The sequence below is a fragment of the Heliangelus exortis genome, chromosome 1, assembly GCF_036169615.1.
Source record: "Heliangelus exortis chromosome 1, bHelExo1.hap1, whole genome shotgun sequence".
Classification (NCBI taxonomy): Eukaryota; Metazoa; Chordata; class Aves; order Apodiformes; family Trochilidae; genus Heliangelus; species Heliangelus exortis.
Genome location: NC_092422.1, coordinates 116,607,704 through 116,622,978, shown reverse-complemented (window position 1 = coordinate 116,622,978; position 15,275 = coordinate 116,607,704). Strand labels below are relative to the sequence as shown.

The 15,275-nt window shown below is 41.4% G+C and overlaps 1 protein-coding gene across 1 annotated transcript in view; it reads right to left on the bottom strand.

Annotated features, from left to right (window-relative positions):
* Positions 1-776: 776 nt before the first annotated feature.
* Positions 777-15,275, bottom strand: part of CFAP91 (cilia and flagella associated protein 91) — a 32,724-nt gene continuing 18,225 nt past the window's right edge. The window contains exons 11-18 of the mRNA XM_071760479.1: positions 14,587-14,703; positions 11,869-11,940; positions 10,158-10,304; positions 6,973-7,194; positions 5,561-5,709; positions 4,284-4,375; positions 1,290-1,459; positions 777-1,209 (exon numbers count right to left, since the gene is read on the bottom strand). Coding sequence (XP_071616580.1) covers positions 1,308-1,459; positions 4,284-4,375; positions 5,561-5,709; positions 6,973-7,194; positions 10,158-10,304; positions 11,869-11,940; positions 14,587-14,703 — 951 coding nt within the window. The 3' untranslated portion in view covers positions 777-1,209; positions 1,290-1,307. The remainder of the gene's footprint in view (positions 1,210-1,289; positions 1,460-4,283; positions 4,376-5,560; positions 5,710-6,972; positions 7,195-10,157; positions 10,305-11,868; positions 11,941-14,586; positions 14,704-15,275) is intronic.

Genomic DNA, 15,275 nt, shown 5'->3' with positions numbered 1-15,275 from the left:
CCTACCTGCTGTATTTTGAAGGAGCAGTGCTATGTTCAGGAGTAGTCAGCTGGGCCACTCCCGAGGCTTTACAGACCCAGCACAAAGAGCAGGCTACCAGTTACAGAGATATGGTGGGTAAAACACAGAGCTCAGCCTATTACCACGTTAGCACTCAGAGCTAACACTGCCATTTGTTGCCTAAGTTGCAGCCAGCACACCAATGAGTAAGCATTTTGGGTGTGGTGGTGTGGCTGTGCCTGCTCCTCCAAAAGCTGTTGCCTTTCATGTTGCTCTCAGTGTCAGTGTACCTTTCTGATGCTGAACCTACAGGCCTCAGGAATTTTGACAGGTGGGGTGCTGGAGAGCTGAAGCAGGTCCTTGACAGCTCTCTGATCAGCAGCACTGCGCCTGTCTGCAGCCTGCTGATTGCTGACATCTGAGCTGGAGCACCCCCGTGCTTGCAAACAAGGCAAAGCCAGCATCCTTTCTGGCAGAGTGACTAACTCTAGTCTAAGAAAAAAATAAGATTCTTTCCAGAATTGTCCTCCTTTGGGATGATAAAAAGCAAGCAGAGGTCAGCTCAAAGAGTAACATTTCTGGAAAAGCTGTAAGCACTGGCTAATGGGTTCTTTGCACAGGACACATCAGCCCCTGCGTGTCATTCTCCTATCACTTAGCCTCAGTTATTAGTGCCAGACACTGCCTGGTTGGCAGGAACCACTCTGCTGAGGTCAAGGGTGCCTTTTCTTTATGCAAGGACTAATTATGTGAAAAGATGATGCAAGATCTGACTGTTTTTATTCAACTTCAGTGCTTTATTAATAGCAGTGCTAATGCAGAAGGCCACTCTTTGCTTTAATCCTCTCAGGAAACCAGTGGGACATGCTTTAGGAAAGACACTATCCATGGTGTCAGCTCCAAGTTTCCCACAAATATTTTTTCATTTAATGTTACAGGTAAAAGGAAATACCATGGAAAGCCCAGGTGCAGATCTTTATTGGTCTGTGCTGGGAAAACAAACAGGGAATGCTAACACTGCTTCCTCATTCAAGCTTCTCTCAATGATTAGATGAGGAAAATTAGCTAATGAGGTTCAAAGCTAGCTGGGGAGGGGCTGGACTAGGGCTGCCATAACAAAATGTATACAGTGTGGTTCCAAGAAATCATCTCTGGTAGGCAGCAGGAGGGACAGCCAAAGGAGAGAGAGGATTTTCCATCCTGGGTGTCCTGAAAAAAGTAAATTTAATGTGTTTCCCTCTCGTTCATCATGCTCTGAGCTAAAATCACAGAGGGAAAGGGAAACTCACGTGGCTCATCTTCTGTCTCTAGGAGGCTGTGGGATCCTTGTCTGATCCATCTCCCTCTATCTTGCTGACAGGTGTCTCCTGATGTAGTGTCAGATCAGCCAGTACTTTCTCTGTATCCCTGTGGATGAGTCGATGAGCAGCATAGATGTGTTTTCTCTGGGCCCGCCTCACTGCACATAAAAAGAGATAAGACTTTTACTTGGAAATGTACAGCTAAGTGGTCTCCATAGGAGAAAAGGGAGGGATGGCTTTTAGCCTTCCTGCAGCTATGGGAAAGCCTATCTCAGTTTAAAAAAAAAAAAAAAAAAAAAAAGAAAAAAAAATCACACCCATCTAACTTCAGCTGAAAGTGTTCTACTGCCACCTAATAGCAGCAACCAACTCTGCATTTCAGTTTGAAGACCAACCCCTACACTGGGGCTAGAAGTCCCTTCTTCACAATTTTTTGCTCCCTCTTTCTTTCTCTAGACTTAAGATGCTGCTAAACAATTACGGGAAGTGAAATACTGGTTGTGAGGAAGGCGTGGGGAACATTGCAGGAATGAGCTGTGGCTCTCACCGTGTCACTTCTCTGCGAAAGTCCAAGACTTCCTTGTTCTTAATGCTGTAAGGCTGAGCTGTAATTGAACTGTGAGTCTGAACCACTGCTGCCTTTCATGTTCTCATACATTTGCACATTACTAACCCATCCTGTTTATGTTTACCCATCTCCAGCCTCCATTTTGTTGACAGTGAATGCAACTGGATCTCACTTGCATTTGGAGACCTGACTTTTGCCAGACAGCTCTCGATTCCCAGACCCAGAGACCTTGTTCTACCCCAAGGCATTTTGGCTTGAACCACGTATGCATGAAATGCATCAACTATGCCAGGAATACTCTCCTGGTATCACTGCAGTCCCTTCCTCCAGCCACAGTGAATATCATCTAAAAGAAAGCTGAATCAAATTGGTGAGTGACTGTCCTTTTAAAATCAGACTTTTTTTCATATCAGCACATTGACTTCCAGTGAGTGAGGGTTCAGAAGCAAGGCACAGGGTGGTTTCAGGATGTGCCAGTATTGAATAATCCCTGCTTTCATGATCAGGAATGCAAAAAAAAAGGAGAAAGGAAAAAATAAAAAAAAAAAGACTAGGTAATGGTAAAATAGAGGGAAGCTAAAGTGTGGGCAAAGACTAAATTTGCAGGCCCTCAAATCTTTGCTCTACAAATAGATTTGCTCCTCTGGCAGGGCAGACAACTGTGATCTCGGATCACTTCCTGCTAGTTTCAAGGAAGGTGCATGCTCAAGCATGTGCCAAGTTGCTAAAAAACAGTTTCATAATGCATAATCTGGCTGACTAGAGGAAAAGCTTTAAAAGCTGCCACAGAAATGCAATACACTGGTGTACTCAAGAGATCTAACACCATTCTTTGATAATATTTCCTTTGGATTTACATGGAATAGTTACTGATTCTGCTTCCCTGAATGCATCACTGTGCAGGGGGTTATGGCAGGGTGTGTTCATCAGAGCACACATTTAGTAGAATTCAGCTGTCTCTTAAGCATGTGAAGTCCCTTCCACTCCATGCCACAACACCAGAAAAGAGCATGAGCCAGGTTGCTTCCTGACATTTGCTGTCAGCTGTCACAAGAATATGGTAGCAAATTTTAGCTGATCACATTTGAAGGAGCTTTTGCTTCATACCTATAGCTCTAATTCTTTTCCTCCAGAACCCACTTTTAATTTTTGCCTGGGTCTAGCTCTGCTTTCCAGGCAAACTCACTGCAGCTATCATAGATTTTGAAGATTTTTTTGCCCTGTTGCACGGGAGTGCTTTGGAGGTGCTTTGTTCATCAGCTGCTGCTGCATTTAAGCCCAGTCTTTTCCGGCCCAGTTTTTCCTTCCTTGCTGGTACCTCTATCTGTCCAGAATCCTAGACAAACTCCAGGTCTTATCTTTCTGTTCTCCCCTCTGAGACAGGCTAACCTGTGTGTGTTAGAGCTGCATGCTTCATTGACTAAAATTACATCACCTGCTTTGGCAGGCTTGCAGAAGCAGAGCTAAGAAGTAGTGAGCTGATTTAAGCTTACACAGGACTGCCAGCTGCTGAGTAGACACTGTTGCTGTGACAAATACACAAACTAGGGAAGAAAAGAGTTTACACAAATCAGAGACCAGAAAATGTGTTTGCAGGTTTGTGTTTTCATTCACAAAGCAACAAAAAAAGAAAAGAACTAAGTACCTTTGTTATCAAGTCTTACTGTAAGGACCAGTTCAGACCCTATTGTGCTACAATTGCTTTTCTTACGTTATACCCATTTTCTGTGGGTTTAGTTATGGTCTTCTAAGTGTATTGGTCAGTGGAAACATCCCAGTTAAGAACAGCCATTTATTCATGACACTCAGTGCAATACACAGGTTTCCAGAGTCTTCTCCTCTGTAATTTGACAGATACCATACCATTTTGGCTAAACAGAAGCACCCTTTGCAAAGTTATCTGCTTAAAACCCAATGCCACTACAGCCAGCCCTAAAACCTTATCTTTACTTCTTGCACTCAACCAACCGGGGGGGAGGAGGAAACTCTAGGAAAACAGTGTCTTCCTTTTGTGTATGGCATATGTTGAAGTAATCTGCCTGTTAAAAACTTGCAGTTTTTAGAAATTACCATATAACAGACAAAGCTACCACATAACAGACAGCCATGCTACTTTATGACTTATCCCAGTTTGGTTTTGAAGGTTCAATGGGCTGTTTCTTCTCATGTAGTTTTATTGTTGTAGATATACCAAATTCACATCTGGTTTGAATTCAGGCCACCATTTTAAAAGACTAAAGCTTGTGAGAAATTTGTGAAAAAGGGACAGAGGACTTGACTTTCTACCTGCAGAGTGCAAAAGTGGAATCTCAGAGAACTAAGACACTTCTTGGTACTGCATCTTTCCTTTCAGTGAGCTAGAGTGAGGGGGATGAACCAGCTCACAAAGAGAATAAAGTTATTGGACTCCTTACCTTTTTCTCTGATTGACGTTTTCTCAGCTTCTGGAATCAAGAAATCATAAACCAGCTCTGCTACAATCTCTTCTGACTGTAGGCGAGTTCTTCTACAAAACAGATGCAGAGTGGTATTAATATTTTGATTTTCTTTCCAGAAATCCTCTGCAAACACAAGATTCCCTTGTAAATATTCCTGGTATTTTCAAGAGAGTGTATTGTCAAGGCATGAATTTTCAGCTGAGCCTCTCTTTATTGTGAGAGTGTGACTATTCCCCTTTGCACTGCACTGCCAGTGTGTTCAATACTGCATTGGAAACCAATATTTCCAGGGAGATGACTCTGGATTCCTTACCCTCGAGGGTATTCAGGAGCCCAGTTCTCACTGATGACAAACTTGAGTTAGACATGCAGATATCTCTGAGGATTTGTGTCCTTGTCAATGGAGTCTTTGGCCCCCTGCTGAGTTTGCTAAATTCTTCCCTTCTGTGACTCTGCATTTGCCTGGTCCCCATGCTCTTTTCCATGCAAGTGTCTGGTGGGTTCCCAATTGGCCCAGGGGCTGCATGCATTATCTATGCTTCATTCTCCCCAAGGATTTCAACATTCTGCTTGTATTCATCTAGTTACAAAATACACAGCTGCTGTACCATAGGAGAGTCACTGTGTCACTGGGATTTTTATGGCTCAATTCCAAAACAAGAGCATAGAAACTTCACTGGAAGTTTGGCAGGCCCTAAAAAGTATTCACTGCCTATGCCCCAGCCAAACACAAGACTGGTGTTCTCAACAACTTAATCTACTCAAAGTGCCCTGTCAGGCAGCCATCAATATGACTGACCCCCATGGAAATTGGCAGTTTCTTAAAGAACAGCCACACCAGAATGAAAGACTGCTGTATAGCTGTATCTTTTAGCATCTCTTTCAAACTAATTTTCTCTAGGAGTGTAAATAACTGAAAAGACCAATATGAATGGGTATTGCTTTAGGCAGTTCCCAGATTCACTTAGAGCTCAGTCACAGCATCACATTGGCACGGAGAGGTCTGAAAAGGGTGATTCACAGATCCCACAAGTGATTTGCAAAGGGAATCTGGCACATGCTGTATAGAAAAAAAGGCTTTGATGGATTTATATGTATGTACCAGGTAGCAGCAGCGTGGTTCCCATACACCAGCTACACGAATGAAGCCATCACCAACAGTTTTGCTCTGCCCTTCCCACCTCTTAACCACAGATGCAGATGGTCAGGCAGGTTCTAAGCTGCTGCAAACAGCCTGCAGATTAGTAACATACCGACTTTCCATTTCATAAGCAATGTCATTGATTTCTGCAGCCATTCTCTGAACCTCTTCCCTGGCTTGTTCTTCAGCTGTGTTCTCCGTGCAGCTCATGATAATGTCTTCCAAGTAGGAGTCAATAGTCCTCTGCTGCATTTTCACCACCTGGGACATAATAGCAGAATGTTGTTCCTCTGCCTATTGCTGTGCCAGGAGCACGGTGGAAGCAGATTTCCAAAGAAGGAAGAACAACAGATTTTCACCAGATTTTCACCAGACTCCTAATTTCAGGCAGGACAGCCTAGAGATTTGGTTACAAAGCTGCTTTCTGCGAAGAGTAACCTGTGTAAAAAATTATTTTCTAATTGAACAAAAACGAGCGTGGGAAAGAACCAGTGATGGGAGAAAAACTTATCCAGAGAGCCATTACTGCTGCAGCAGGTTAGTTCTCTGAATGCAATGGCAGGTGCTTCCTCAGTTCTCATGGTTCCCTGAGCAAGAACTGTCAAATAATGATCATCAGTATGGACTTGAGTAAATCAATCTGCTTTGATTCAAGCAAATCCTGAAGGAAAATGTTCCATCAAGCCAGTCAAAGTAATATGAATAAAACCAAGACAAAACTATTGGTTTCTTTATAACAGTTGTAGAGCAGATATTCTAGAAATGTGTCTTTCCCTTCTGAAGGGTGTAAACTTCTGGCACTTTGACCCTCCTTGCTTCCCACTCAAAAACATAGGAAAGATAAGAGAAGCTAAAATTAAAAGAAAAATAAACATGATGCCAGACTCTCTTGGTATCAACCTCCTCCCACAAAGTTGGAAAATTATTGGTTTAGTCATTTAGGCTCCCACTCCTTCCTTTCAAGTAGAAGAAAAATGCTTCATGCAGTCAGGAGCTAAGGAATAGGACTACAGAATTATAGAATATGGCAATTCAGGATTTTTGTTTCTGGATATCAGGGCTATGTTATCCATTATCATTACTTCAGAATAATTTTTGCACATATTGGTATTTGCAGTCCACTTTATTATCTTTTCAAAACCTTGCTTAAAGGCATTGCTCCTGGGAGAACACTTAATAGTTCTGCTGGACAGACCAAGTGCTGACAAAACATTATTCCTGAAGATGATCCAGGTACAACTGTTCTCCATAGAACTTTGTTGTGGAAATTTAGAAAGTTACATCCATTAATGATATGACTAACAGGACTGTCTGCTGGGGTATTGAGATCATTCTTAATTTAATAGCCATGACTCTTTTAGGAAGGAATTACCCTCTCTTTGCTAAGTCTTCCCCCTAAATTTTAAAACTATTATACAGCTACCACCAAAGTCAGAGCTGAAGCATCTCCCTCCCATCTGCACCTTCCCAGAAGGAGGCAGCTCCTACAAACCACCCACAGCCCCACCAGTCTCCTTCTCTTGCCTGTTTGAAAATCTCATCCTCTTCCTGACGCTGCCTCTCTTCCACCTGACGCCGTCCGCTCTCCTCCGCTTCCCGCATCCGCCTCTGCCTCTCAGCCAGCATGACAAAAGCATGGATCTTCCTTTCTTCCTGCAGCCTCACCAGTTCTTTAGTTAGGAAATCAAACATGTTTGCCAGTACCCTTCCTTCTTCCCTGGCCAGGTGTTTTTCTACTGATGACAGCTTTAAAAAAAAAAAAAAAAAGCAACAAAGAATTGTGTTACAATTTCCAGGAATGTTGTTGGAACAACAGCCATGGGACAACCCTAGGAGTTTTGCATTCTTCTTGTTCTACATGTGCTGGCCTGGATAATGTAATATTCCTGTATGCAGGCTTTGATGGCATAAAGAGGGTTAAAATGCCAAAACTAGTAATTGCAGGAATATTTCAAATAGTGTAACACTAGGACAAGCAGCCCCTGTGCTTGGGTGGGTAGGAAGAGATGGAGCACCAGATGCAGTGTATTCCAGCTATTATGAGCCACTTCTGTGGCTGTGAGGATATTAAGTTGATGAGGCCTTTCTGGGGAGTGCTCCACTGCCCAGACCAAGGAAGGGGAGGTATAAAAGTGACAATGAAATAATTTCAGCTCACACCCTTTGTCTTTCTTGCTAAGCTTAGCTAGAACAGAACAGAAAAATAGGAGCAAAAGTTACAAATGAAGCTTCTTGCTAGCATTTGGAAAGTAAACCCTCAGTCTTTATGAGTAGGAAGCTTGAATAAAGGTTTAGAAAACTGCAATTGTGAGTACAATCACATTTCTGTCATCCCCTAAGGATTCAAAATGCTTTTTATAGTTCAAAGCCACCTCAGCAAAATGGTACATCTTTGGTTGGACATTCACGATGCAATCAAACTGATACAACTTGCTGAGGTAACACAGCAGCCATGAGTCCCTAAAGCTTTAAGTACTGAGTCACTACCTAAAACTTTACGAGTTACAAACTGCTAACGAGTTCAAATAAACATTAATTACATTGAGTTTGCAGAGGGGTAAATAAGACTAATGGAAAATCAGGAAGTCTGTGACAGGACTGAGACTAGGTTCCAGGTGTTCAGCTGTGCCATCCACTCCTTACTCCAGGCACATCAAGTGTTACGGTTGGGTATGTGTGACTGCACTTTGGAAAAGGACAAGATCTATGGTTAAGTTCTTTATTTCCACTATGGACTATGATGCCACAGTCCTTGGCAGGAGAGAATGTTGGGAATGGGCTGGGATACTGTCTCTGTAGGAATCAACAGTCTGTAACAGAGTAGACCTGAATATAAAACTCAAAATAGAGCTGAAATAGGCCAAGAACAAGCAGTAAGAAAATGGCTTCCTTGTAGTGCTGCACCATTTCCACGCAGCATCTCAGGACAGTGGGATTGTCAGTGTTGCACACACCCAGAAGTGACAGTGCTTAGCCTGGGGTGGGGTCCTCCAAGATGAAGATGCAGCAATGCAGTAACTGCAGGCGCCCACCAGGAGGGACAACATGGAACTAATTAATGTGCTGCTTCCTCTCTATTGCTCCAGGTGCTGTGCCTAAAACCAGTGTGAAATGGAGGAAAGCAACCCAGGAAGTCTAAGACTTTTGTTATATGCACAGTCAGAAATTTTTAACCCCTCATTGTTGATCATTTTATCTGGAGTTCCTATCTTCTTTCTGCAGGAAGCATTGCTTGAAAAAAATGTTTCTTTTTACACTAGACAGGTCAAAAAACTGAAAAAAATAAAATGTAAGCATCAGAACTGTAGAGCTGTGTGTCATGGGTGAAATTCTGAAATAGCTACACATAGAAAACTGCTGCACATGCATACCAACAGTTTTGTAGTTCAAAATGTTTGAAGACCTGAGCCTTGGACAAACATAATGGAAAAAAGCAGGAGTAGAGGAGGTAAATACCAGCAGAGGGGGGTAGTGGCTCTCCCCATTTGCTTGCTTCTCCTCTGTGAAGGTCATTATGGTGTCTGAACTGCACTCTCCTTCATTCTCACCTGGGCTTCCAGGAAAGTAGCTTTTCAATTTTGCAGTGCCTGAGGCTTTTTTGGTTGTTGTTTTTTTTAATTCCTCAGTAGAAAAAAAATCTGTGTTTCTGCATTCCACACCTGAGCTGTGTATGAGGAAGCATCTGGAAATGGTAAATAGTAAACCGCAGCCACCTGGTTCAATTTTTACTGAGATCTCAGGGGTAATTTTATTGCTGCCCACCCATCAGGAAGCAGTGGCTTAAACTCTGCCAGGCCAGCCAGCAGATGTTGTTATTGTTATCTGGAACCTGCAAAATTGCTTTACAGCTGGTCATTGAAAAAGCAGGAGTGCAGTGAAAACTATAGAAAAAATCTGCAGTAATGTGGGAAATACTTTATATCTGAGATGCAGTGAAGTCTGCACAAAATTTCTTTACAATCCATTTCAGACCAACATCTGCCATTTGATTCACTTTCCTCTGGAAGGCTGTGGCCCTGCAACGAACTAGGATGGGAATCTGCATCTTCAGCTCTCACTACATCCTTGGCAGAGGATGGAGACTAAATTTTCTCTTCTCTGCATAAAAATGGTGAGTACAACGATGTGACACTATTGCTAAGGTCCTAGAAGTCTTAAGCCCACCAATATTTACAAATTAAGTCTGCTTTAGCTTCTTCTGTGATGTTTTATGCCTAAGGGAGGGTCCTGAGAGGGTACAAAGCTAGAAAAGGAACATGGAAATGACAGAGCAGTAACACACATTTAGTAAAATAGCTGACAGATATGAGTAACAAGCATGTATTGTGATGCCAGGTCATACCAGTCAAATGGATTGAAATGTGGGAAAATGGAGGTTATTGTGACAGTGTGCTTTGTTCAAAGCCTGGTTAATATAAGTAAGTGCTGTGTCTGCAAACAAAGCCTGGGCAGCAGCTGTGGTAAGGGCACCTCAGTCTGTCCCTGAGATTCCCCAGAGACTCCACAGCAGAGAGAGCAATTTTAGCCCCTGAGGCATTCAAGGCTTGGCCTATGCTAGGAGAGCATTTTTGTAACTTGGAGTGCTTCCTGTACTGTGGATAATAAAAAACATAATGAAATTTAATGCAAGACTGTTGGTGGTACTGCAAGCACGGAATGCCTGGTTAGGGCAGTGTTGTGAATCAGCCTCCACAGCTATACAAGCAAACCTGGTGCATTTTCAAGTCGTGCTGTTGCTGTAAGGCCAGTATCATTTCCTTCTCTGCCTTCAAAAGCTGCCATCCATCCTCGTGGAGTGCATGAGTTGTGCGCAGTTCTTGGATCAGTTCCAGCCGCTTCTCCTTCCCTTCAAACATCTTTAAAATAAAGTTAAACAACCAAGCACATTAAATGGGTAATACAGATCAACATGTTTTGCCAGCAGAGCACACCCTTTTGCTCCAAGTTGCAGGGTCAGCTCTTTCTGTCTAATACCTAATTCTCTACAAGAGATTTGTGGCTGCATTTAGGCAAACACTACTGCTGTCAGGTAAATCTTGCCTAAGCCCTTCTGCATGGAAGATGCCAGTTGAAACCTTCTGCTGTGGGACATAGATGACACATTGCTACTTAATCATATAATAATTTTTTTTTTTAATTCTGTTTGTCTTCACACCAAACTCAAACCACTGGAATGCAGAACAGCAACTCTACCATCCAGCAAAAAGGGAGATATCCTTTTGGATGTTCTGTTATACCAGCCTCAAGGTTAAAGCTTCCCAGGGTGAGCACCATTCCCTTTCCTCAGTTCAGTGTCAGATGCCTCCTTTTCCAATAGCTACTGTTCTCTGACCCTCATTTTGAGGGATCTCAGCAACAGCTCTAAGCAGTAAATTACCAGGAAGGCTGTTGAATCTGGTGCTGTTCTTGTTACAGAGCTGTGATCTACCCCTTGCCTGACACATTCTTCTTTTTAGTCCCCCTCTCTTCCAACATAACTTCCAAGAACAAAGCATCACTCAACCTTTGCTCACATCTGAGTCTGACTGAGTCAGGTACTTCTGATCTAGTAGTAGCTGGCAGGAGATTCCTAAAAATAATGTGCTATTTCATGGTGTGAAAGCCAGCACTCCTGCAGTGGCATCAAATATCCATCTTATAGACCACCACAGAAGTGGAGAAGACTTGGGAAGTCCATATTCCACCTCAAGACACTTTCATAGTGTTGCATGTTTGCTAAAGCTCTCATCAGGGTCCCACATAGGAACGTTTCACAAGCATTTTACAATTAATGCAAGAGATAACATCAGTGATCCAAAAAGAAGACAAGGAAGTATCACATATAAAAACAACCCCTCTGGACTGGTCTGATCAAAAGTGAAAGACTTGTTTAATACAAAGCCCACGAGGCATGGTTACTCAATTAATTTTTACCTAGACCCACTTCTATTCCTCTGAATGTAGATGGGTCCTGTACTTGCTGGAAATCATGGTGGTACTTTTCAAGTGCTCCTCATCTAAGGAGATGTGATGCTCACCATCACAGGAAACTGGAAAGATGGTACGAAATAGAAGCTGCCCTGCTGGGATGTAGGAGGGATCTTGGCATAATGAAGGCAAAATGTACCCTTGGTCCAGATGTAGTCTAGAATTTGCCATTTGAGTAATTCTGTTATGAAGTTTCTAATTAAATAGCTGAGTGTAGGGTATGGCAAGAACAAGGCGACATTTACAGATGTATAGGAACGTAGAAGTTCCTGTAAGAAATTTGGCCTGGAGAGCAAAGACTTCAGCCTTGAGGAACTTCAGGTAACAGGCAGAAGGACATGCTCTAGAAGCCTCTAGAAACTTTGATTAGTCCTGTGGAAGAAAGACAGCAAACACACCTTCAACCATTCCCATAATTCTGAAGAAAGATAGTAACAAAGAGACACAGAATACCATGTTCTGAATTGCCCTGCCTCGGAGCAACTTCTGCAGTAAGATCACTGCCAGTTCTGTTTCCTCTTCCCCCTGCGGGAACACAAAAAAATCCACACAATATTTAATTGTTTCTCTGGAGAGTGAGATTTCTATAGATTATCCATTTTACTGTCAAAAAGTCTAACTTGTATCCAGCTTTTCTTCAGTTGTTTCTGAACACCATTCTTCTAATTTCTAGGGAAAGGAAGGGGAGTCAGAATAATACATGTTTCTATGTTTTAAAAAAAATTGGGGGAAATGTGTTGTGATTAGTGTCTATTTGAGATTTTAGAGGGTCTTTAGAGGGTAGTACCTAATGGTAAGGAGACTTTGATGGAGAAAATTACTGTATACATTAGAAATACTATTTTACCTTGACTGACACTGAGTTTGGAAAATGGGCATCAGCAATATGAATTTAACCAGTCAAGACACTAAAGAGATGGAATTATTACTGAAGGAGGTGCAAAGGAGCTATTAGTCATAAACAAAGAGATAAATTAAAAGGGAACATACACAATTTTTCTTTCGACATTTAATCCAGTGGTGGCCTTTATTATATATGTAATATATAATATATAACATATGGCCTATATTATATAAATATGTTAACTCAGTATATTTAAGACTTGGAAAGTGATAGTTTGGAAGTAATTTTAAGTAAAAGTACAGTAAAATTAATGACATTATACTATCATTTGTCTCTTTGAGAACTTTACTGGCCTACTATTGTGTGACCAGCTTGGAAGAATGATGGAATACAGTGGGAAATGGAAAGTGACCATGGGGCAAGGGGGAAAGGCTCATTTTAACACAAGGAAGCACAACTGGCAGCACTGTTTCTTGCTGAGGGGTCTAGTCTGGAGTTGACAGTATCAGAATGAAAGAGCCCATTGGGTGCCTGGGAAAGATAAAAATAAATCTAAAGAAAAATGCAAATAAGATTTTTTTAATAAAAAGTCTCTGAGGTCTGTTTTGAAATGCGGTATTTTAGAAGTGCCAGAAAAACAGGGAAGAGTGTGGGATGAGAGAAGTGGTGTGGGCTTGAATCTTTCTCAAGTGTTACAGATGAAGTTTTCCAAAAGAAAAAGGAAGTATTCCTGCCGTTCCATGCCACCACCCAGGAGGAGCAAAGCAGAACTAGCCAAGAGACTGCCTGATGATTTGGTATGTTCTCTTTCTCTGGGAAAAAAGGATGAATTTCCAGTCAAGTTAGAGAGTTAGACTGTACCACATCTCCTGGCTACATGTGAAACCCCTTCAAGACAGAAGTTTGAAAATGGAAATGACCCATATACTGGACACATAAGCCAAACTCTTTGGTTTTAATTTAAATTTTTGTGAGATGCAGTTTTCTGTAATTGTATTATCCAGTGTTGCAAATGATGCCTTAGTAAGGGTAATCATCAGCTTCCCCACCTGCCTAGTAGTGGGCAGAGAAGCAGGAAAGAGGGAGAGGAGACAAAAAGCCTATCATTCCCTGCAGAAAAAGGAAAAAGAAAAGAAAAAGGGGAATTTAGGATAGAGAAGGCTCTAGGACCAGGCTGAAAACTAGAAAGGGCTGGGAGAAAGTGATAAACCAGTGAAGGAATTCAGAGGTGCTCTGCTGTTGTGGTTAGTAAGTGTATAAGGAATGACTAGGGAAGAGGAATTCAGAAGGCCTTCAATTTTGCCTCCACTACTCATTCTTTTATATCCTTTGCTGCCCAATTCCTCAGCCTGTCACTCTGGCATACTTCCCTTTTGAGATCCATATCTGCAGTGGAAAGAGAGTGGTGCACTTCGCAGTTGGTATCTGTGTACAGCAGGAAGGGAAATATTAACAAAGAAGAGCCTTGCTTTCAATGTTCCTCATAGCCAGCTGGTAGGAGAAACCTTACTTGGATTCTGCAAGGCCAGAGATGTTAGTGCTGCTCTTCAGTGGCTGAAGTGGCCTGATTTTACAGATGGAGCTTCACTGGAGAGCTCCACTCTTTTATGTGCTCATACATAAAGATACTTGAGAAGATAACAAATGTTGACAGAATTAATTTAGGTGGAATTCTGTTGTATTGGAGCTCCTTAAAACAAAACTGAAATCTGTAATCACTTCCAAGAATGACTACAACTGGCAGATAAATCTGATTTCTTTCCGTACTACCTGGAAGTACTTAAAAATCTGCTAAACTGGTAATTTTAAATAATGTAAATCTACCACTGCAATACAATATATAATATCTAGGAGTCACTAACACTGTGGAAAGCTCTTCCCAAGGAGATATTTTTTTTTCAGTCATCTTAAAATAGACTGTATAAAACATAGGATACCACACTATACAAAAGAACACAGCATGGATGATCTAGTGAGGCTTTCTCTCACTTTCGTGGTTGTGGAAAACACAACAATAATAATCATCTGCCTTTTTGTTGCCCCAAAACAAGGAAATAACATATCAACTAATTTATGTCTTTATAAAATAAAATTTAATCAAGGAATTGCCAAGAATATTTTAAAATATTTTTAATTCTTTGGCTGCTATCATCTTTATAGAACAAAGGCTGAAAGATTCTTGGGGAAATTGTGATGGCTATTTCTAACATGAATATACACAAAAAAGAAAAAGCTCACTTCCTTCCTTCTCTGAACCTTCCTTTAAAAATGTGTAGGAAATACTCAGGGATCAACAGAAAAAACAGTGCTAAAACCAGCCCACTTACACTCAATGGTTTTTCTAGGTATGGAGTGGGTGGCCGGGGAATAGGCTTTTCTACTTTTTCAAGATAACGAAGGGGCTTCTTTGGCTCCTTGATTTTATTCTTCTTCTCCAGTAGTGCCTGGAACAGAAATAGAATTTAATCAGAATTGGACTTGAGAGAACAACACAGTAAGGCCAGTTCTTTAGATGCTGACTGTTGCTGATCACAGGGACTACAGGGAGCTTAAAGTATTTTGCACTTTGCAGGCTTGTGGCTTCCATTTCCTACTGCACATCAACTGAAAGACTGGATACGGTCACCAGATGAGACTACTGCGTGGTGAGAAGGTACTGTCAGGAGCTTCAAAATAATATGTAGAAAGGAAGTATGAATTATTTTACGCTTTTTACAAATAAGTCATCAGCAATTGTGTAGAGTGAGTCACCTAAAATCAATCCAACATTGGTACTCTCTAATACATTCCTAAAAAAAATATTTCAGATTTATTTTTTAATTTTAAAATGGGAATCTCATTGAACTAAGTTAAACACTGATAAATATTCAAGCAGAGGCAGCTGTGTGTATTACTTTCCATTTGTAATGATGAAAACAAAAAAAAATTTCCTACAAGATATAGGTAAGATTCTTTCAAAAATGAAAAATGGGCAGGAATATCACAATTTTATTACAATTTACATAGCACTTTGCAT